Raw genomic sequence first — 22,475 nt, forward strand, 5'->3', positions numbered from 1 at the left:
CCTTATTCACATTGACGTCACTGACACATGGTAAGGTTTTAATACTAGAGGTTAGGACCATCCCGCTTTGGGTACACCTTAACGCTGGTGGGATAGCTTTTACGCTTTTTTACCAAGTACTCCATGTTATTTCTATGCACTATTGCTTTTACTCACAGCAGGGTATATGTGCATTTTGTTTCTGTCTCAGGTTTTGGACATTCTTTAGGAAGTATACTGTTAGGATTTGCCAATTTATTCGTATACAAAATATTAACCAAAGTTGTACAGAAAATGAAATAATCATATACGACTCTGGTTTAATGTAATACTATATGGTGTGCATTAAGATGAATTATAAATTCAATGGTCATTCTCAACCTATTAAAGATAAAGGCCCTGATTCATTAAGACTGGCCTTTTGTACATCAATGTTAATAATGAGCGCCCTGGAGTAAGTTGCTATTCTTAATGAATTAGGAGCCGTACGCCACCCCAAGACATATCCAGCACCCCTGAGCTGGTGTAGATGGCTGTAGTAATTGACACTACTTTGTGGCTCCTTTCATGGTGAATTTGTCGGGTTTGCACGCTCACGACCAGTCCAAGTTCCACCCACTTTTGGAAAAGCTGGTGAAGCCGGCCAGTAATGGTCTAAGAATGACAAAAGTTGCCAAATTTTTTCACAACTTCAAGTAGCACAAAAACTGCAATCAAGACATTAGTTTTATTTTTTTTTTAAAGCTAAATTGTATTGCAAGATGTAAAAACAGTTAATGTGTCAAATGCCGTCGGTTCTATTCCAATGCTTCAGCATCGCTTATTATAACCTTCCATACGAGTCTCAAACTCACTAAGTCCCACAAATGATATGGCGATATGTCAGAAGAAAGTTACACAGTAGGGTCACTTTAATTATACATTGACCGCAAAAGACCCCAGTTTAACGTGGCACTAACAAATCTGTGATTCTCCTCCCATGAACAGTTAGAAAATCTTGATGCCGCTGACAAAAGAGCAGCTTTCCTCCAAAAGCAGCGGCCGCACATCACTTTATATTGGAAGGAGCTTACTCCTTTCCACAATCAGGAGCGTCCTCAGACCAGTGTCAGACCTAGTAATGGGAGCTGAAAAACTGCATCATAAGCAGAATGAATTCCACACACAATTACATCTGGAATATTTTTTCTGTTAATCTTGTAGGTAAAAATCTTAAGGCTACAAGCCTCGGTTCCTCAAGAGACAGTGGTAAGTGCATTATATTCTATAGGCAAGCTTAATAGTTGCAGAAAATAACTTTTCACAATGGTCCTATGCTGACATCTAGTGGCGAGAGGTTTATTATTACAGGTATCTGACTTTCCCCATTGCCACTGCTCTGCTCCGTTCTAGGTGGAAAGTTCACTGAAGATAGCTAGCTATTATAGTCCTAATGTGTTGGTAAGAATTTGTGGTTTGGAAGGTGGATGGCAGCTTCACTCTGATCAGTCGTCCTCCATAGTGACCATGAGGAGGACTAACAACAGGGGGAGCTAGAGAGCAAACCATTCTAGCAGTATTCTGCTTCTGGATTTTACCCGTCAGTGCAGACCAATGTCATTTTAAGCCGCTATGAAACCAGCTACAAAGATCTGCAGATGTCACTGAGACACTCACACGTCATCATTGACTCTGTGCACACAATGTCCTAGGTTTAATATCAGTAAGTTACAATTTAATGTGGTTCCAGATAGAAAAGCAACAGAGAATACGACCGATACAAATCTACGCCTCTTACTGTGTTAATACAATGGTTATCTGCAGGGAATTTGTTGGTTAATTGCCCAGTGTAACCACAACTGGATCCATCTCTGCAGTGGATAAGCTCCTTCACTTAGGGGGAATGTGAAATGTTAGGGCTGATGCCCCCTAGAAATCCAGCAGTTCTCCTTCATTTCTCTAGCAGAGAGGAATATTACTCAGTGCACTGGCAGAACTACAAGTACAAAGTGTTTCATTGCTTTGGAAATGGCAACCTTTTTTTTTTTCCCCACACCAAAAGTTCATGACTTCTTTTGAGGACCACGCAGATGAAGAATTCTCCACCACTTGCCGAAGCTCTTCAAACAAGGGGCCAAGTTCTTTTTCCAAACTAAGGATTAGACCTAAAAAAAAATATATATATGAATAAATAGTGAAAATTGACTGCAGAAGTCCATATTTCTATGTATATTCCAGCTGTTGGCAGACTACAAGCTGCTGTAGACAATATGTGTACTCCGATTTCAGGGCAGAAAGTGGGAACCTGAAACTTTCCATCATCCGGCATAAAACTGCATCAAACGGTAGAAATGAGAGGAACCTGTTCTGGGAACTGCTCTTTGTCCAACTGCTTAAAGGGGATATTGAGTGAAGACAAGTTCTGTAACTTACTGATCGTGGAGGTCGTGTCGCACTGTTTGGAAGCAGAAGGAACTTTAATCCTCATTACAAAATGAAACTAATATTATGCAGATAGAACTAACACTTGACTATGTTGAGCCAGTTGTGACATTTGTTAGTGGCTGATAACTGGTCAGTGATGACTAGCCCACTGTGTAATCTTAGTTCAGGTGGACAATATGGTAGACATAGTGCTGGATGCGTCTGAGACTTGTTATTGATGGCATTTGTTGTGCAGTGTAATTACTATTGTAGTGGCTTCCATTCAGAGCACACATGAAGCCAATACATTTTGGCTAAAGGGATTCTCCAAAGACGAGTTATCACTTATTGATTAGTGGGGGCAAATCAAGAAATTTTTATCCCCAACAGGGTACTTTTATCCTCATTAAAGTTCATCAGCAGTGCACATGCCTGATTGCAGGACCATTCGTTCTCTATGGGGCTGCCAGAAAAAGCCGAATGCAGCATTCCACAGCCCACAGGGAATGAGTAGAGCAGCGGTCAACCATCTTTCTAATGGGCATGAAAGTGCCCCCTTTTACCAATCGGTGCAGGTTGCAGTGGTCATACCTCCACCAATCAATCAGTTATCAGCTACCTTGTGCATAGGCGGTTACTTGTTTTCACCAGACAGATTTTAAGCAAATGTTTGATATGAGAGTCAATTTAGATCCATTGCTTCCACTCAGCTGAATGATGGGCGTGCTATCCTCTGAAGAATAGGACACCCGTATTATAGTCCAGGAAAGCGGGCACAAGTTGGAAGTGGATCTGCCAGGTCTAGTGTTGAGAATTGGAGACCAGAGCACTTTTTTGACGTTAACCCCTTAACAACATCTGACGTACTAATACGCGTCTGTGCCCTGGGACTTAAGAGCCAGACCTGTATTAGTACGTCATGGCGATCGCGCGCGCACACAGGCTGTGCGGGCGCGATCGCCGCCGGGTGTCAGCTGATTGTCACAGCTGACACCCGGTACTATGTGCAGGGAGCGGTCCTGCACCGCTCCCAGCACATTAACCCCCGCGATGCTGCGATCGAAGTCGATCGCAGCCGATCGCGGCATTGCGGGGGCAAGGGGAGGTGATCGCCGATACTCACCTCCTCTTCCGGCTTCCAGCGCAGTCTGCAAAGGCTTCCCGGGTGTTGCCATGACGACCCGATGTCGTCATGACAACATCCGGGTCACCAGACAGCAGGAAGATTGTTTGGACATGCGCAGTGCATCTCCAAACAATCTTCACACTGTGCACCGCTGATAGCCTGCATGGCATAGGGATGGTGCTCCATTCCTGTGCCATGCAGGCGATCAGAGAAAAAAAAGTGAAAGTCCCAGAGTGGGACAAAGTAATAAAGTGTATAAACTGTCTGAAAGTGGAAAAAAAAAAAATTGCAAAAATATAAAAAAAAAATAAAAAAAATAATCCACCAAAAATAAAAATATAATGTACCCATCAATAAATATTATTATAAAAAAAACAAAAAAAAACAATAAAAGTACACATATTTGGTATCGCCGCGTCCAGAACAACCTGACCTATAAAACTGTCCCACTAGTTAACCCCTTCAGTGAACACGGTAAAAAAAATAAATAAAAAAACGAAGCAAAAAACAATGCTTTATCACCATACCGCCAAACAAAAAGTTGAATAACACGCGATCAAAAAGACGCATATAAATAAAAATGATACCGCTGAAAACGTCATCTTGTCCCGCAAAAAACAAGCTGCCATACAGCTCCATCAGCCGAAAAATAAAAAAGTTATAGCTCTCAGAATAAAGCGATGCTAAAAAATATTTTTTTCTATAAAATAGCTTTTATTGTGTATAAGCGCCAAAACATAGAAAAATGATACAAATGTGGTACCGCTGTAAACGTACTGACCCGAAGAATAAAGATACCTCATCAGTTTTACCACACGCGGAACAGAATAAAAAAAAAAAAAAAAACAATTCCTGAATTGTTGGTTTTTGTTTATTCTGCCTCCCAAAAATCGGAATAGAAAGCGATCAAAAAATGTCTCGTGCCTGAAAATGGCACCAATAACAACGTCAAGTCATCCCGCAAAAAACGAGCCGTCACATGACTGTCTGCCAAAATCTGGAAAAATTATAGCTCTCAAAATATGGCGATGCAAAAACTAGATTTTACAAAAAAATGCGTCTTTTAGTGTGTGACAGCTGTCAGTCATAAAAACCCCATATGATTCTGCCATTGCTGTAATCACACCGACCCGAAGAATAAAGTCGTCTAATCACTTATACCGCACAAGGAACGGCGTCAAAAATAAACTCTTGGGTTAGGATTGGGCTAGGGTTAGGGCTGGGTTTGGGGCTAGGGCTGTGCTGGGGCTAGGGTTGTGCTGGGGCTAGGGTTGTGCTGGGGCTAGGGTTGTGCTATGGTTAGGGTTGTGCTAGGGTTAGGGCTGGGGTTGGGATTTTTTTCAAAAGTAAGAAAAAAAGATGACGATATGGCGACTAGTCTTGAGCGCAAGTGCTTGCTACTTGAGTTTGCATCGGGTGCTCTGGTATGCGTTGAGTATCGTGGGTATTTTAGTGACATGCTCGAGTCTCTGCCCCATATGCTTCGCGGCCAAAAAAACTTTACGGGGATTGCCTGCCATGCACGAGCGATCCCCGCATGTTTTTTTTTGGGTGTCTAATAACCGTGAAACATGCGGAGCAGGGACTCGAGCATGTCACTCGAGCACACGCTGTACATGGTGCATACCTGAGTACCCGATGCAAACTCAAGTAGCGAGCACTTGCGCTCAAGAATAATGACAACTTATTCAATATGATGACCTAATGTAAACAAATTCTGTGTCGTACCTCTGGGTTCAAAATGTTCACTATACACCTTAATAAAATCCTTGAGGGGTATAGTTTCCAAAATGGGGACACTTGTGGGGGAGCTCCACTGTTTAGGCACATCACGGGCTCTCCAAACGCGACATGGTGTCCGCTAACAAATTGAATGGAAAATCGGCTCAAATTGTTAGCGGACGCCATGTTGCGTTTGGAGAGCCCCTGTGTGCCCAAACTTTGGAGCTCCCCCACAAGTGACCCCATTTGGAAACTAGACCCCCCAAGGCACCTATCTAGATGCATAGTGAGCACTTGGAACCCCCAGGTGCTTCACAAATTGATTCATAAAAATGAAAAAGTGTTTTTTTTTTCACTTTTTCATTTTTACGAATCAATTTGTGAAGCACCTGGGGGTTCCAAGTGCTCACTATGCATCTAGATAGGTGCCTTGGGGGGTCTAGTTTCCAAAATGGGGTCACTTGTGGGGGAGCTCCAATGTTTGGGCACACAGGGACTCTCCAAATGCAACATGATATCCGCTAACAAATTGTCGGCTCAAATTGTTAGCGGACACCATGTTGCGTTTGGAGAGCCCCTGTGTGCCCAAACTTTGGAGCTCCCCCACAAGTGACCCCATTTTGGAAACTAGACCCCCCAAGGCACCTATCTAGATGCATAGTGAGCACTTGGAACCCCAGGTGCTTCACAAATTGATTCATAAAAATGAAAAAGTGTTTTTTTTTTCACTTTTTCATTTTTACGAATCAATTTGTGAAGCACCTGGGGGTTCCAAGTGCTCACTATGCATCTAGAAAGGTGCCTTGGGGGGTCTAGTTTCCAAAATGGGGTCACTTGTGGGGGAGCTCCAAAGTTTGGGCACAGAGGGGCTCTCCAAACGCAACGTGGTGTCCGCTAACAATTTGAGCCGATTTTCCATTCAATTTGTTTGCGGATACCATGTTGCATTTGGAGAGTCCCTGTGTGCCCAAACATTGGAGCTCCCCCACAAGTGACCCCATTTTGGAAACTAGACCCCCCAAGGCACCTATCTAGATGCATAGTGAGCACTTGGAACCCCAGGTGCTTCACAAATTGATTCATAAAAATGAAAAAGTGTTTTTTTTTTCACTTTTTCACTTTTTCGCTGCCCGCGACCAATCACCGATTTGGGCGCCAAATTTAAATATCGGCCGCGACCAATCAGCACAGCGGTGTTTAAATGTGGAGCCAAGATCGGTGATTGGTCGCGGCCGATGTTTAAATTTGGCGCCCAAATCGGTGATTGGTCGCGTTCAGCGGCCGCGACCAATGAGCACAATAGTGTTTAACTTTGGCACCAAAATCAGTGATTGGTCGCGGGCCAAGACAGCGACCAATCACCGATTTGTGCTGCAGATTTAAATAGCGGCCGCGACCAATTGGATGTCAGCGGCGCTGCCTGTGCGGGTACTTCCGCTCCGAGAACCCGGGACATGAGCGGGCGCTCGGAGCAGAAGTATCCGGACCCGTAGCGCCGCTCCCCTGTCTTCCCTTCACACCCTAGCCGCTGATGTCCCCACAGTATCTGCATGGTGTTACAAAGGTCCGGACATTTGTGTTTAAAATCGCTGATTGGTCGCTGGCGCGGCCCGCGACCAATCACCGGTTTGGGCGCCAAATTTAAATATCGGCCGCGACCAATCACCGATCTTGGCTCCACATTTAAACACCGCTGTGCTGATTGGTCGCGGACGCTATTTAAATGTGGCGCCCAATCGGTGATTGGTCACGCCCAACATCAGCTGGAGTCCGCGACCAATCAACGAGATTGGCGCCAAATTTAAGCAACGCTCTGCTGATTGATCTCGGTCGCTGGCCGAGATCAATCAGCAGTATTGGCGCAAAATTTAAACACCGCTCTGCTGATTGGTCGCGGTTGTCGGTCGTGACCAGTCAGCAGTATTGGCGCCAAATTTAAACCTCACTCTGCTGATTGGTCGCAACCACCGGCCGCGACCAATCTTCGTTTTTTGTGCCAAATTTAAACAACGCTCTGCTGATTGGTCGCAGTCGCTTGCCGCGACCCATTAGCAGTATTGGGGCCAAATTTAAACCCCGCTCTGCTGATTGGTCGCGGTCGCCGGCCGCGACCCATCAGCATTATTGGTGCCAAATTTAAACCCCGCTCTGCTGATTGGTCGCGGCCGCCAGCCGCGAACAATCAGCGAGATTGGCGACAATTTTAAACACCGCTCTGCTGATTGGTTGAGGCCGCCGGCCGCGACCAATCAGCGATTTTGGCGCCAAATTTAAACAACCCTCTGCTGATTGGTCGCGGCCGTCAGCCACGACTAATCAGCGATTTTGGCGCCAAATTTAAACCCCGCTCTGCATCGCTCTGCTGATTGGTCGCGGTCGCCGGCCGCGACCAATCAGCAGTATTGTCGCCAAATTTAAACACCTCTTTGCTGATTGGTCGCGGTCGCGACTAATCAGCGATTTTGGTGCCAAATGTAAACACGCTCTCCAGTCCTCACTAACACGGTTCGCCGATTGGTCGCGACCGCCGCCCGCGACCAATCAGCGATTTTGGCCCAAAATTTAAACACCGCTTTGCTGATTGGTTGCGGCCGCCAGCCGCGACCAATCAGCGAGATTGGTGCCAAATTTAAACACCGCTCTGCTGATTGGTTGCGGCCGCCATCCGCGACCAATCAGCGATTTTGGCGCCAAATTTAAACAACGCTCTGCATCGCTCTGCTGATTGGTCGGCGGTCGCGACCAATCAGCAGTATTGGCGCCAAATTTAAAAACCGCTCTGCTGATTGGTCGCGACTAATCAGCGATTTTGGTGCCAAATTTAAACACGCTCTCCAGTTCTCACTAACACGGTTCGCTGATTGGTCGCGGCCGCCGCCCGCGACCAACCTTCGATATTGCCGCCAAATTTAAACACCGCTTTGCTGATTGGTCGCGGTTGCCAAACGCGACCAATCAGCGATTTTGGCGCAAATTTAAACACCGCTCTGCTAATTGCGCCCGGTCGGCCGCATACATATTCTAGAATACCCGATGCGTTAGAATCGGGCCACCATCTAGTAAGTATATAATTCCACATGTGTTAATTCATAGTTTTGATGCCTTCAGTGTGAATGTACAATTTTCAAAGTCATGAAAATACAGAAAAATCTTTAAATGAGAAGGTGTGTCCAAACTTTTGGTCTGTACTGTACACTGCACCTTTTATCGGGCTAGACATGTAAATACAATGTAAATAATACAGAAGAACGCCTACCTGTATTGGCATTGCTGCTAGCTATGAAGCTCACAACCAACGGCAATCTGTTAAACTGGACAACCTGAAACACAAATCAATGACTTACAGACAATAGAAATGAAGTGATACTTATAACCTCCATATTTCCATGCTGCTTAAAGGCGTTTTCTATTGTGTAAATGATGCTTTACTGTACAATGAACATGGAAAACACTTCCAATGGATCCCTATGAACCGTAATGTGAGGTATGCATGGAGAAAGTGACTTGTGGACCACAAAGAAAACACAGTGAGATCCGGTTAATATCAGTGCAATGAGGACTGAAACAGCAATTCTAAAAGGAGGATGGGCCTATTAATATGTCTATTAACACCGGCACTTTACACACAATCCTCATAACAAATGGAATTAAAACAAAGTGTTTCATCAGGGTTTAGCTTGTTCTTGGACCCCACGCTTTACTCCCCCTCCCCAGGTGCAGGGCTGAGTCTCCACCATAGCTCTCGGTAACGGATATGGGCTGCAGCGCTGACGTCATGTCGACAGCACACCAGCAAATCAGAGAGCTCAGTGGCTTGGCGGTGTAGACAAAACACCCCACTCAAAACACCTGAGCTCACTGACTGGCTGCCAAGCTGCTGATGTGACATCGGCCCCGCAGGTAATACTGGACACATGGAGCAGCCGGAGAGGCTCAGCACCGGACCGGAAGAGGGTGGCTTACACCAGACAATTTTACAATCGTTTTATAACAAACTGCACCCAGGGATCACGATTTTCTGATTTGGGACAATCTCTTTGAGAACTTTGGAAAATATTTACAATCTACATATCTAAAGCCAACTGTATAGCAGGTCAGACAGACCTGCCCGAAAATACCTGCCCCCAAAAAACTCTAAACCAGAAGATGATACCACTTGAATCTGGTTGGGATGAGCATGTCCATCACCACCACCGATCGTGATAATCACACCTGATGCTCACAAAGCCGTCCTGGGTCTACAGCCTTACCTACCTGATACGTGGTGTAGTAACATATGATGCTTTTGTTTTCGGAGAGTCCCAGCTTGCTTCCCTGGTCAGTGGCCAGTGCAAATGTGGATAGGAAATATGGCCTCAGAGCATGTTCAGGGGAATTCTCATTTGCAACTGATAAAGAAAACAGCAATAAATGTTTGAATGTGAACATTTCTATAATCCAGTCTCCTACTTTTGGTTGATGAGGTACAAGCAGCCCAAAATGGCTGTACACAAATAGAGGGTCCTGGTTTGGCTTTATAGCCCAAGTCATGTGGCATGGCTCTTTACAACTCTGGAGCAAATGCATGTACCTGTATGTTCGTACTGGGGTCTGCATGTGTGGAGGGGGCTCAGCTTGCGCCATATACCGGCTGCTATACAGCCACCATCAGTCTTCAGCAGCAGCGCTTGTTCCAGTCGCTGATGTTTAACTACCTAGGCGCTGCTGTCAATCACTGGCAGTGGCAGTTAAATAGAGCAATCATAGTTTTGCAGTATATAGAAAAAGCAAAGGATCACAGGTTTTCAAGTCCTCTAAGCGGACTAAAAAATAAAGTAAACTAATTGTATTAAGATTCATATCACCCTCTTTTTCCTTTTAAAAATAATGAAAGTGGTTTCCAACTTCAGATTTTGATGCAGTTTTTGAAGCCAAAACCAAGAGTGGATTAAAAAAAGAGACATCTACCATTTATTATTCATTTCTGGCTTTAGCTACAAAAACCGCTTAAAAAAAAAAAAAAAATCTCAACATGGAAACAAACCCATCCACTACTTTTACATTGATGCCCCATGCGTAGGATAGAGCATCAATGTCTGATCAACTGGGGTCCCACAACCAGCACCCCTGATGATCAGCTGTAATCGGTGCTGCCGGACGGAAGTGCTTACTTGCAGATCTTGGCCGCCTAGTTGTAGTGGCCGCCGTGGAGTACTACACATCCGCCTCTTATTAAATTGAACTGAATAGGAGGCGAATGTGAAGTACCCTGCGGTGGCCACTACAACTTGATGGCCAAGCTCCGCAAGTAAGCACTTACAGCCGGCGGCACCGATAACAGCGGATCGGCGGGAGTGCCGGGTGTGGGACCCCAACCGACCAGACATTGATGTCCTATCCTATGGATAGGGCATCAATGTACACGTAGTGGACAACTTCTTTAATCTCAATTATCATTATGGCTGAAATTATTAGATTGAGTTCCAATATTGGCAGGAACAAATCTGCTGGTCAGATAGTAGCTTGTGGGCTCACCAGTGGTTCATCATATCCGCATCATTAATTTGGAAGTTTGAGATAAGAGTTGAGGTGTGTAACCTAGCTGTAAGAGTGGGTATAAGGGCAGAGAACCACATTACAGCAGAACTGCATGCCGAGACATGCATGTCCATTCTAGTTCCTTACCTTTAATTACAGGTACCCCATCTCTGTCTGACACTACAATGGCATGAAGTCCTTCAACACTAATAAAACAACAATCAAAAGGTTATGTTAGTAATAGACATAATTTACTACACACCTCACATCAGAATGACCATTGTTAACGAGCCAACGCATGGGCATTGGTATCAGAAATAAAGGCCCCAGAGACCAGGCTGTATCATCGGAGAGAGGAGGGCAGGAGTTTTGTTATTCAGACCTTGGGAGTTGAGGTCTTAAATTATTAAATATAATTACATAATAGCAATCATTAATCATACGAAAAACTATGGAAAGAAAGTACCTTGGAAGTTTTTTGTAAAGGAAACTTCTCAAGTCCTTGGAAAAGAAAAGAAAAAGCAGATGAGTATGGGTACCCATATCTAACCAAGAACAGGATGGCGGGCTTCAGAATGTTAGCCAATGCAAAGTGGAACTCCTGTACTCCTGACAGGCAGAGGCCCGGGAGGTAACACCATCACCTATCCAGCTATTATGGCATATCCTGTGCATATACCATGAATGCTGGAGATTAAAAAACCCTTTGATACGAGAGATCAAACCTAAGCTTTCATAATATTGGATGTTAAGATAAAAAAAATGTAGTAGATAAACCACTTCCCGTCAAAGCACTTCCTAATGGAACATGCCCATTGACATTAGGACTTGCATCTTCATCCTGGAATCATGATCCCAGGGCTCCATCCAACAGTGCTCACTACCCACATCAAGCAGGGACCCAGCAGTGAAAGGGTGCACTGTCAGCACTCTGCCGCTGCTCCGTTAACTCCTTACATGCCATGGTCACTGGAGATATTAGATCCGACTGGAGACCCCATCTAATAGGCGGCCTGCCAATATAACACACACAGGCTGGACATTGAACTGCACTAATGGATTATTTATGCAACTAACGCATTGCGTGTTCCCGTTGTGAAACTAATCATTTACAAAAACGTTGAAAAACAGGTTTTGTTTTCCCAATAATTTTTTTTTATCAAATAAAAAACAAATTCCAACAAAAAAAAACACACACATTTGTCATTTTATCACAAAAATAAGGATGACCAAAAAGACTTACATATCCCAAAATAGTACCAATAAAACACGTTATGATCCTAAGAATATGAAAACAATAAAACAGAAAAAAAAGATTTGTTTTTACAGAGGGGTGTACTCATTTGTGGGATCCCGATCCATCAGCCAAGTCAGTAGTCTCTGGCCTCTGGATAGGAGGCTCGCAAATCTCTTACTTTGGAGGGGTCCCTAACGTGGCTTTTGATTAGTCTGGCTGGTGCAACGTCATTAATGTGTCATCAGTAGTGTTGAGCATCCGATGCTGAAATATCGGGTATCGGCCGATATTCGCGGTATCGGAATTCCGATACTTAATTCCAATACTTTTAGAATATCATATACCGGAATCGGAAGTTCCCATAATGCAATGAGCCAGTTTCATTTTATTCAGTCAATGAGGATCCTAAGAAGTGTGGGCACATCCTGTTAGGCGTGTAGGCATGTTAACTAATGGCATGGCTGTGATTGGCTGCTGAAATGATGTCATGATGCACTATAAAAGCCGCTGCCGCCATTTTGAGCTCACTCTGCTGTGAATTCAGTTAGGGATAGGACGCTGTTGTTCTGAGGGACAGTTTTAGCTACCTATTAGCTCTATTCTGCTTTACCCAAGCTACTTTATAAATCGCTGTGCCTTGCAGCGCTAGTGCACAGTTCTCTGTGCTGTTCACCACTGTCTGCAAGGTCTCTGTGTGTGAGTGCAGCTCACGCTGTAGTGTGTGCTTCAGCCACGTCTGGTTGTAGTGCGCTCAGCGTGCGTCACTGCCTCATACATTGTCCTTTTTTGCTAATTGATAATTTTTCCTGATTTCTCCTATTAGTGTGGTGGTTCCATCCGTATTCAGCTAAATTGGTTCCAAACACACTATACAGGAGTAGATAGAGAATTTCTTTTTGTCTTGCAGCACTAGTGCTCAGTGCTCTGCATCTGCACTGTTCACGGCTGTCTGCAAGGTCTGGTGTGTGAGTGCAGCTCACCCTGTAGTGTGTGCTTCAGCCACGTTGGTTGTAGTGCGTTTAGCGTGCGTCACTGCCTCATACATTGTCCTTTTTTGCTAATTGATCATTTTTCCTGATTTCTCCTATTAGTGTGGTGGTTCCATCCGTATTCAGCTAAACTGGTTCCAAACACACTATATAGGAGTAGTTAGAGGAGCCTTTCTGCAGCATTGGGCCCTGCAGCCCCAGCCAGATTAGTATTAGCCTATTTTTTGCAGCCTTATCTATAGCATTGTAGGTTACCTTCCTACATTGTAATAGCTACAAAAAGTTTGTGATACTATCGTTATTACATCTTTAGGCACATCCAGTGTCTTTTTGTGACAAAAAAAAACTAAATAAAGTTCACCAAACACTCCACTTTACAGTTGTGTAGGCCACATTAGCTCATATTAAAGTCTAGTCCACACTTTATAAAATTAGTGTTTCTTATACCTGTTAGCAGCTGTTCAGGAATAAGCACACTAAGCCCTTAGTACTTTTCTGCCTATCTTTATCAGTCTACCAAGATGAAGAAGGCAGGGAGTAAGGCATGTGGGCGTGGGCGTGGAGTTTCTGCAGGGAGAGGACGTGAGGATTCTGTGCCTGCAGGGAGAGGACGTGGGGATTCTGTGCCTGCTGCGGGCACCAGTGACTCAGCATCCCCCAGTTTTACCAGGGAACAGTCCTTTATGCGCAGCTTTGTAGGAGCTAGCCGTACCCCACTGCTGCGGGAGGACCAAATTGAAGCCGTTGTCGGATGGATGGCAGCTAACGCATCGACTTCAATTAGTTCCAGATCCTCTCAGGTCCTGAGCACTGAAGAGCACCCATCTGTCTCTTCACCACCTGCCAAATTGCCCAGGCAGTCAGAGAGCCCTGGACAGGAGCCATCTCTACTTCTGTTCTCTGAATCTCTTGGCTTGGAAAGAGGGGGCCAGCCAAGCAGAATTCGAGAATTTGAAGAAGAGGTAGTATGCAGTGATGCGCAACCGTTTTGTCTCTCTAAATCTGAAGAGGCGGGTGGGCCAGTGCCTATGGTCAGCAGCACACCTCAGTACGCATCTGATGATGAGACTCAGGTGCCACTTTCTGGTGCGTACTGTGCTGTCGAGACTACCCAGGAGAAGTAGTTGTTTGAAGAGGGTGGTGTAGATGATGAGGTCCTTGACCCATCATGGTGTGAGGGACAGGAAGGTGGTGGGAGCAGCTCTGAGGAAGAGATTCCCCGAACAGCCCAAAAAGGAGGGAGAGGGAGGGGGCAGACTTGGTTGCCTGTAGCCTCCACTTCGGCACCCATTAGGAGCATGGCTCTTCCAAAATCCAAAGCGGGCGCTCCCAAGACTTGCAGTGCCTGGTCCTTTTTTGACACAGTTGCAGATGACATTTGCTTTGTCAAATGCAAGCTGTGTAATCAAAAGGTGAAAAGAGGGAAAAGTGTCAGCAACCTCAATACCACAAATATGTGGAAACATGTGCGGACCAACCACGTGGTGGAGTTACAAAAACACACTGAAGACCTAGGCCAACCTACAGCGCCACCTACCACCTCTTCAGCTCGTGTTGTAGCCTCTTCCTCCAGCTCACACACAGCTGGTTCGGCTTCCTCACAGGATCACCATGGAAGAATCTCTGGCACTGTTGTACAGAGACACAGTGTAATTCCACCCACAGCACCACTTTCCCAGTCATCCTCACACTCCCAGGCCAGTCTACAGCCATCGTTAGCACAGGCATGGGAGAAAAGGCGCCCATACTCGGCAAACCACCCCCGAGCACAGGCTCTGAATGCTGGCATTGCTAAACTACTGGCCCTTGAAATGCTATCATTCAGGCTGGTGGAGACTGACACATTCCGTAACTTTATGGCATTGGCAGTCCCACAATACAACGTGCCCAGCCGATTTTATTTCAGCAGGCAAGCCGCCCCTGCCCTGCAACATCATGTGGAGGGAAAAATTAAACATGCGCTACAAAACGCCGTCAGTAGCAAGGTCCACCTAACCACCGATGCGTGGACCAGTAAGCATGGACAGGGACGATACCTTTCCCTCACTGCCCATTGGGTAAATGTTGTGGAGCCGGGTACAGATCTTGAGAGTGGCGCTGTACGTGTTCTGCCAACTCCAAGGATTGCAGGAATCCAGTCTGTACACATTGACTCCTCCTCATATTTCAGTTCCTCTAAATCAGCGCTGCAGGAGGCGTCACGGTCTACCTCCACATCGACCCGTGAACGGTTACCTGTTATGGTGACCAATATGAGCACAGTCGTGGCCAAACGTCAACAGGCCGTATTAAAATTAATTTCTTTGGGGAATCGAAGCCACACAGCGCAGGAGCTCTGGAATGCCATCAAGCAGCAGAGCGACGTGTGGTTTGTGCCAGCGAATCTCCAGCGAGGCATGGTAGTGTGTGACAATGGCTGAAATCTGGTGGCAGCTCTGGGCCTAGGCAACCTCACTCACATCCCATGTCTGGCACATGTGCTCAACTTGGTCGTGCAGAGTTTTTTGAGGGACTATCCGGATCTTGATGCACTGCTTCACAAGGTCCGCATAGAGTGCGCTCACTTGCGGCGTTCCAGCAATGCAAGATCACGCATTGCAGCTCTGCAGCGCCAATTACGTCTTCCGGAACATCGCATCATATGTGACCTACCCACCCGGTGGAATTCAACGTTACATATGTTGGAGAGGTTGTGTGAGCAGCAGGCAGCAGTAATGGAGTACCAGCTGCAGCAGGCGCAAAGAAGTCGCAGTGCACGCCGTTCACACTTCACCACCACTGAGTGGGCCTCTATGAAGGACATTTGCCACGTTTTGCGTGCCTTCGATTATTCCACGCGGATGGCGAGTGCAGATGATGCACTAGTCAGTATGACTATCCCCCTTATCTGCCTGCTTGAAAAAACACTGCAAGCACTAAGGGACGAGGTTTTGGAAGAGGTGGAGGATGAGGAGTCACAAATGCCATCTGCTTCTCTACAGTCTGCGCATCGTGGTTCCTCACAAAGGCCTAGGCAGGGGACACTTTGTGAGGAGGATGAGGAGGAGTCAATGGATGAGGAAGACATCTGTCCAGAGGAGGGAGGTACACAATGCTCTAGTAGTCAGTATCTAGAGCGAGGGTGGGGTGATGCAGAGCAGGCAGAGATCACGCCTCAAGCAGGGGACAGCGTTTCTTGGCCAGTTGGCAGTCTGCAGCACATGGTTGATTTCATGCTGCAGTGCCTGAGAAACGATCGCCGCATCGCCCACATTCTCAACACGGCTGATTATTGGGTGTCCACCCTCCTAGATCCTCGCTACCGGGACAACTTACAAAGCCTCATAACACCGTTGAACCGGGAGCGTAAAATGCGGGAGTACCAAGACGCACTGGTGCATTCCATCATGTTCTCCATTCCAACCGAGAGCAGTGCTGCTAGTGCTTTACAAAGCAGCTCAGTGCGTCGAGGCAGTGGAGGAAGCTCTGCACAAAGAGGGAGCAGAAGCAGCGCCTCAGCACAAGGCAAGATCAGTATGGCCGAAATGTGGCAAAGTTTTGTGTCCCCGCCGCCACAAATGTCTACACCATCAAAGACGGCTCCAGTCAGCAGGAGGCAACGTTTCCGTCAGATGGTGACAGACTACATGTCTTGCCCTCTTAGTGTACTCCCAGACGGCTCTTCTCCCTTCAAGTTTTGGGTCTGTAAGCTAGATACATGGCCAGAGCTAAGTCAGTATGCATTGGAGGTGCTAGCTTGACCTGCTGCTAGTGTATTATCGGAACGCGTCTTTAGTGCCGCAGGTGGTGTACTAACAGACCGTCGCATGCGACTATCCTCCGATAACGTTGACCGGCTTACTTTTCTCAAAATGAACAAGGCCTGGATCTCTCATGAATTTGCCAGTCCTCTTCTAGAATAAATAATTGTTGGCAAAAGTATCCAGGTCTCCTGTTCTGTTCATGTTTCTACCACCTGAACTGTAATCCCTGAGCTCCAACACCGCCAGTTGGCGCTCGGAAGTGTCGTCTGCACAGTCAACACTTGCTGCCGTGTCATTGGGGTTCAGTAACGTCAGCTGTTCCCCGGCTGTGCGGACGGCAATTTCTCCTGCTCTGTCCACATTCTCACTACTACAGATTTTAAAGTTGCTCCAATTACACCTCTGGCTCCTCTGTTTTCAGTATTATCCCTGAGCTCCAACACCGCCAGTTGGCGCTCGGAAGTGCCGTCTGCACAGTCAACACTTGCTGCCGTGTTATTGGGGTTCAGTAACGTCAGCTGTTCCCCTGCTGTGCGGGCGGCAATTTCTCCTGCTCTGTCCACATTCTCACTACTACTGATTTTAAAGTTGCTCCAATTACACCTCTGGCTCCTCTGTTTTCAGTATTATCCCTGAGCTCCAACACCGCCAGTTGGCGCTCGGAAGTGCCGTCTGCACAGTCAACACTTGCTGCCGTGTCATTAGGGTTCAGTAACGTCAGCTGTTCCCCTGCTGTGCGGATGGCAATTTCTCCTGCTCTGTCTACATCCACTATACTACTGATTTAAAACCTCCTCCAAATACACCGCTGGCTCCTCTGTTTTCAGTATTATCCCTGAGCTCCAACACCGCCAGTTGGCGCTCGGAAGTGCCGTCTGCACAGTCAACACTTGCTGCCATGTTATTGGGGTTCAGTAACGTCAGCTGTTCCCCTGCTGTGCGGACGGCAATTTCTTCTGCTCTGTCCACATTCTCACTACTACAGATTTTAAAGCTGCTCCAATTACACCTCTGGCTCCTCTGTTTTCAGTATTATCCCTGAGCTCCAACACCGCCAGTTGGCGCTCGGAAGTGCCGTCTGCACAGTCAACACTTGCTGCCATGTTATTGGGGTTCAGTAACGTCAGCTGTTCCCCTGCTGTGCGGACGGCAATTTCTCCTGCTCTGTCCACATCCACTGTACTACTGATTTAAAACCTCCTCCAAATACACCTCTGGCTCCTCTGTTTTCAGTATTATCCCTGAGCTCCAACATCGCCAGTTGGCGCTCGGAAGTGCCGTCTGCACAGTCAACACTTGCTGCCATGTTATTGGGGTTCAGTAACGTCAGCTGTTCCCCTGCTGTGCGGACGGCAATTTCTCCTGCTCTGTCCACATCCACTGTACTACTGATTTAAAACCTCCTCCAAATACACCTCTGGCTCCTCTGTTTTCAGTATTATCCCTGAGCTCCAACATCGCCAGTTGGCGCTCGGAAGTGCCGTCTGCACAGTCAACACTTGCTGCCATGTTATTGGGGTTCAGTAACGTCAGCTGTTCCCCTGCTGTGCGGACGGCAATTTCTCCTGCTCTGTCCACATCCACTGTACTACTGATTTAAAACCTCCTCCAAATACACCTCTGGCTCCTCTGTTTTCAGTATTATCCCTGAGCTCCAACACCGCCAGTTGGCGCTCGGAAGTGCCGTCTGCACAGTCAACACTTGCTGCCGTGTCATTGGGGTTCAGTAACGTCAGCTGGTCCCCTGCTGTGCGGACGGCAATTTCTCCTGCTCTGTCCACATTCTCACTACTACAGATTTTAAAGTTGCTCCAATTACACCTCTGGCTCCTCTGTTTTCAGTATTATCCCTGAGCTCCAACACCGCCAGTTGGTGCTCGGAAGTGCCGTCTGCACAGTCAACACTTGCTGCCGTGTTATTGGGGTTCAGTAACGTCAGCTGTTCCCCTGCTGTGCAGACGGCAATTTCTCCTGCTCGGTCCACATTCTCACTACTACTGATTTTAAAGTTGCTCCAATTACACCTCTGGCTCCTCTGTTTTCAGTATTATCCCTGAGCTCCAACACCACCAGTTGGCGCTCGGAAGTGCCGTCTGCACAGTCAACACTTGCTGCCGTGTTATTGGGGTTCAGTAACGTCAGCTGTTCCCCTGCTGTGCGGACGGCACTTTCTCCTGCTCTGTCCACATCCACTCTACTACTGATTTAAAACCTCCTCCAAATACACCTCTGGCTCCTCTGTTTTCAGTATTATCCCTGAGCTCCAACACCGCCAGTTGGCGCTCGGAAGTGCCGTCTGCACAGTCAACACTTGCTGCCATGTTATTGGGGTTCAGTAACGTCAGCTGTTCCCCTGCTGTGCGGACGGCAATTTCTCCTGCTCTGTCCACATTCTCACTAATACAGATTTTAAAGTTGCTCCAATTACACCTCTGGCTCCTCTGTTTTCAGTATTATCCCTGAGCTCCAACACCGCCAGTTGGCGCTCGGAAGTGCCGTCTGCACAGTCAACACTTGCTGCCATGTTATTGGGGTTCAGTAACGTCAGCTGTTCCCCTGCTGTGCGGACGGCAATTTCTCCTGCTCTGTCCACATCCACTGTACTACTGATTTAAAACCTCCTCCAAATACACCTCTGGCTCCTCTGTTTTCAGTATTATCCCTGAGCTCCAACATCGCCAGTTGGCGCTCGGAAGTGCCGTCTGCACAGTCAACACTTGCTGCCATGTTATTGGGGTTCAGTAACGTCAGCTGTTCCCCTGCTGTGCGGACGGCAATTTCTCCTGCTCTGTCCACATCCACTGTACTACTGATTTAAAACCTCCTCCAAATACACCTCTGGCTCCTCTGTTTTCAGTATTATCCCTGAGCTCCAACATCGCCAGTTGGCGCTCGGAAGTGCCGTCTGCACAGTCAACACTTGCTGCCATGTTATTGGGGTTCAGTAACGTCAGCTGTTCCCCTGCTGTGCGGACGGCAATTTCTCCTGCTCTGTCCACATCCACTGTACTACTGATTTAAAACCTCCTCCAAATACACCTCTGGCTCCTCTGTTTTCAGTATTATCCCTGAGCTCCAACACCGCCAATTGGCGCTCGGAAGTGCCGTCTGCACAGTCAACACTTGCTGCCGTGTCATTGGGGTTCAGTAACGTCAGCTGTTCCCCTGCTGTGCGGACGGCAATTTCTCCTGCTCTGTCCACATTCTCACTACTACAGATTTTAAAGTTGCTCCAATTACACCTCTGGCTCCTCTGTTTTCAGTATTATCCCTGAGCTCCAACACCGCCAGTTGGTGCTCGGAAGTGCCGTCTGCACAGTCAACACTTGCTGCCGTGTTATTGGGGTTCAGTAACGTCAGCTGTTCCCCTGCTGTGCAGACGGCAATTTCTCCTGCTCGGTCCACATTCTCACTACTACTGATTTTAAAGTTGCTCCAATTACACCTCTGGCTCCTCTGTTTTCAGTATTATCCCTGAGCTCCAACACCACCAGTTGGCGCTCGGAAGTGCCGTCTGCACAGTCAACACTTGCTGCCGTGTTATTGGGGTTCAGTAACGTCAGCTGTTCCCCTGCTGTGCGGACGGCACTTTCTCCTGCTCTGTCTACATCCACTCTACTACTGATTTAAAACCTCCTCCAAATACACCTCTGGCTCCTCTGTTTTCAGTATTATCCCTGAGCTCCAACACCGCCAGTTGGCGCTCGGAAGTGCCGTCTGCACAGTCAACACTTGCTGCCATGTTATTGGGGTTCAGTAACGTCAGCTGTTCCCCTGCTGTGCGGACGGCAATTTCTCCTGCTCTGTCCACATTCTCACTAATACAGATTTTAAAGTTGCTCCGATTACACCTCTGGCTTCTCTGTTTTCAGTATTATCCCTGAGCTCCAACACCGCCAGTTGGCGCTCGGAAGTGCCATCTGCACAGTCAACACTTGCTGCCATGTTATTGGGGTTCAGTAACGTCAGCTGTTCCCCTGCTGTGCGGACGGCAATTTCTCCTGCTCTGTCCACATCCACTGTACTACTGATTTAAAACCTCCTCCAAATACACCTCTGGCTCCTCTGTTTTCAGTATTATCCCTGAGCTCCAACATCGCCAGTTGGCGCTCGGAAGTGCCGTCTGCACAGTCAACACTTGCTGCCATGTTATTGGGGTTCAGTAACGTCAGCTGTTCCCCTGCTGTGCGGACGGCAATTTCTCCTGCTCTGTCCACATCCACTGTACTACTGATTTAAAACCTCCTCCAAATACACCTCTGGCTCCTCTGTTTTCTGTATTATCCCTGAGCTCCAACATCGCCAGTTGGCGCTCGGAAGTACCGTCTGCACAGTCAACACTTGCTGCCATGTTATTGGGGTTCAGTAACGTCAGCTGTTCCCCTGCTATGCGGACGGCAATTTCTCCTGCTCTGTCCACATCCACTGTACTACTGATTTAAAACCTCCTCCAATTACACCTCTGGCTCCTCTGTTTTCAGTATTATCCCTGAGCTCCAACACCGCCAGTTGGCTCTCGGAAGTGCCGTCTGCACAGTCAACACTTGCTGCCGTGTCATTGGGGTTCAGTAACGTCAGCTGTTCCCCTGCTGTGCGGACAGCAATTTCTCCTGCTCTGTCCACATTCTCACTACTACAGATTTTAAAGTTGCTCCAATTACACCTCTGGCTCCTCTGTTTTCAGTATTATCCCTGAGCTCCAACACCGCCAGTTGGCGCTTGAAAGTGCCGTTTGCACAGTCAACACTTGCTGCCGTGTTATTGGGGTTCAGTAACATCAGCTGTTCCCCTGCTGTGCGGACGGCAATTTCTCCTGCTCTGTCCACATCCACTGTACTACTGATTTAAAACCTCCTCCAAATACACCTCTGGCTCCTCTGTTTTCAGTATTATCCCTGAGCTCCAACACCGCCAGTTGGCGCTCGGAAGTGCCGTCTGCACAGTCAACGCTTGCTGCCTTGTTATTGGGGTTCGGTAACGTCAGCTGTTCCCCTGCTGTGCGGACGGCAATTTCTCCTGCTTTGTCCACATCCACTGTACTACTGATTTAAAACCTCCTCCAAATACACCTCTGGCTTCTCTGTTTTTAGTATTTACCCTGGGCTCCAATACCGCTAGTTGCTGCTCAGAAGTGCCGTCTGCACAGTCAACACTTGCTCCAGTGTTTTTGGGGTTCAGTAACGTCAGCTGTTCCCCTGCTGTGTGTCCGGCAAATTCTCCTGCTTTGTCCACATCCACTGTACTACTGATTTAAAAGATGCTCCAATTACACCTCTGGCTCCACTCTGTTTTTAGTATTTTTCCTGGGTTCCAGCACCGCCAGCTGGTTCTCGGTAGTTCCATTTGCTCTTGTACCTTCTACTACCCATCCGGGTTCCAGTACCGTCAGCTGGTTCTCGGCCTTTGGATTAGGTGCCTCCTTCTCGGTATCCAAGTTCCACCAACGTCTGCTGGTTCTTGGTAGTGCTTTCTGGCACAGGTACCTCCTGCTTAGTAACCGAGTTCCAGTACCGTCAGCTGGTCTTCGTCAGTTCCATTGGCTCTTGTACCTTCTGCTACCCATCCGGGTTCCAGTACCGTCAGCTGGTCCTCGGTAGTTCAATTTGCTCTTGTACCTTCTACTACCCATCCGGGTTCCAGTACCGTCAGCTGGTTCTCGGCAGTGTCTTTGGCACGGGTGCTCCCTCCTGCCCAGCCTGGTTCCAGCACGCCAGCTGTTTCCGGGTAGTGTCAACGTCACTTTGCCTCCAATGCGTTGT

The 22,475-nt window shown here is 47.3% G+C and overlaps 1 protein-coding gene across 1 annotated transcript; it reads right to left on the bottom strand.

Moving 5' to 3' along the window:
• Positions 1 to 1,660: 1,660 nt before the first annotated feature.
• On the bottom strand, positions 1,661 to 11,436 carry LOC141217716 (ragulator complex protein LAMTOR3-like). The gene is made up of 5 exons (XM_073665850.1): positions 11,214 to 11,436; positions 10,895 to 10,953; positions 9,485 to 9,618; positions 8,487 to 8,550; positions 1,661 to 2,123 (listed from the first exon to the last, which is right to left on the bottom strand). Exons 1-5 carry the CDS (start codon positions 11,288 to 11,290, stop codon positions 1,918 to 1,920), a joined length of 540 nt encoding a protein of 179 aa, XP_073521951.1. The 5' UTR covers positions 11,291 to 11,436; the 3' UTR covers positions 1,661 to 1,917.
• Between the last annotated feature and the right edge of the window lie 11,039 nt (positions 11,437 to 22,475).

The sequence above is a fragment of the Phyllobates terribilis genome, unplaced genomic scaffold (assembly GCF_046119375.1).
Source record: "Phyllobates terribilis strain yellow unplaced genomic scaffold, ASM4611937v1 Scaffold_247__1_contigs__length_2908721, whole genome shotgun sequence".
NCBI lineage: Eukaryota > Metazoa > Chordata > Amphibia > Anura > Dendrobatidae > Phyllobates > Phyllobates terribilis.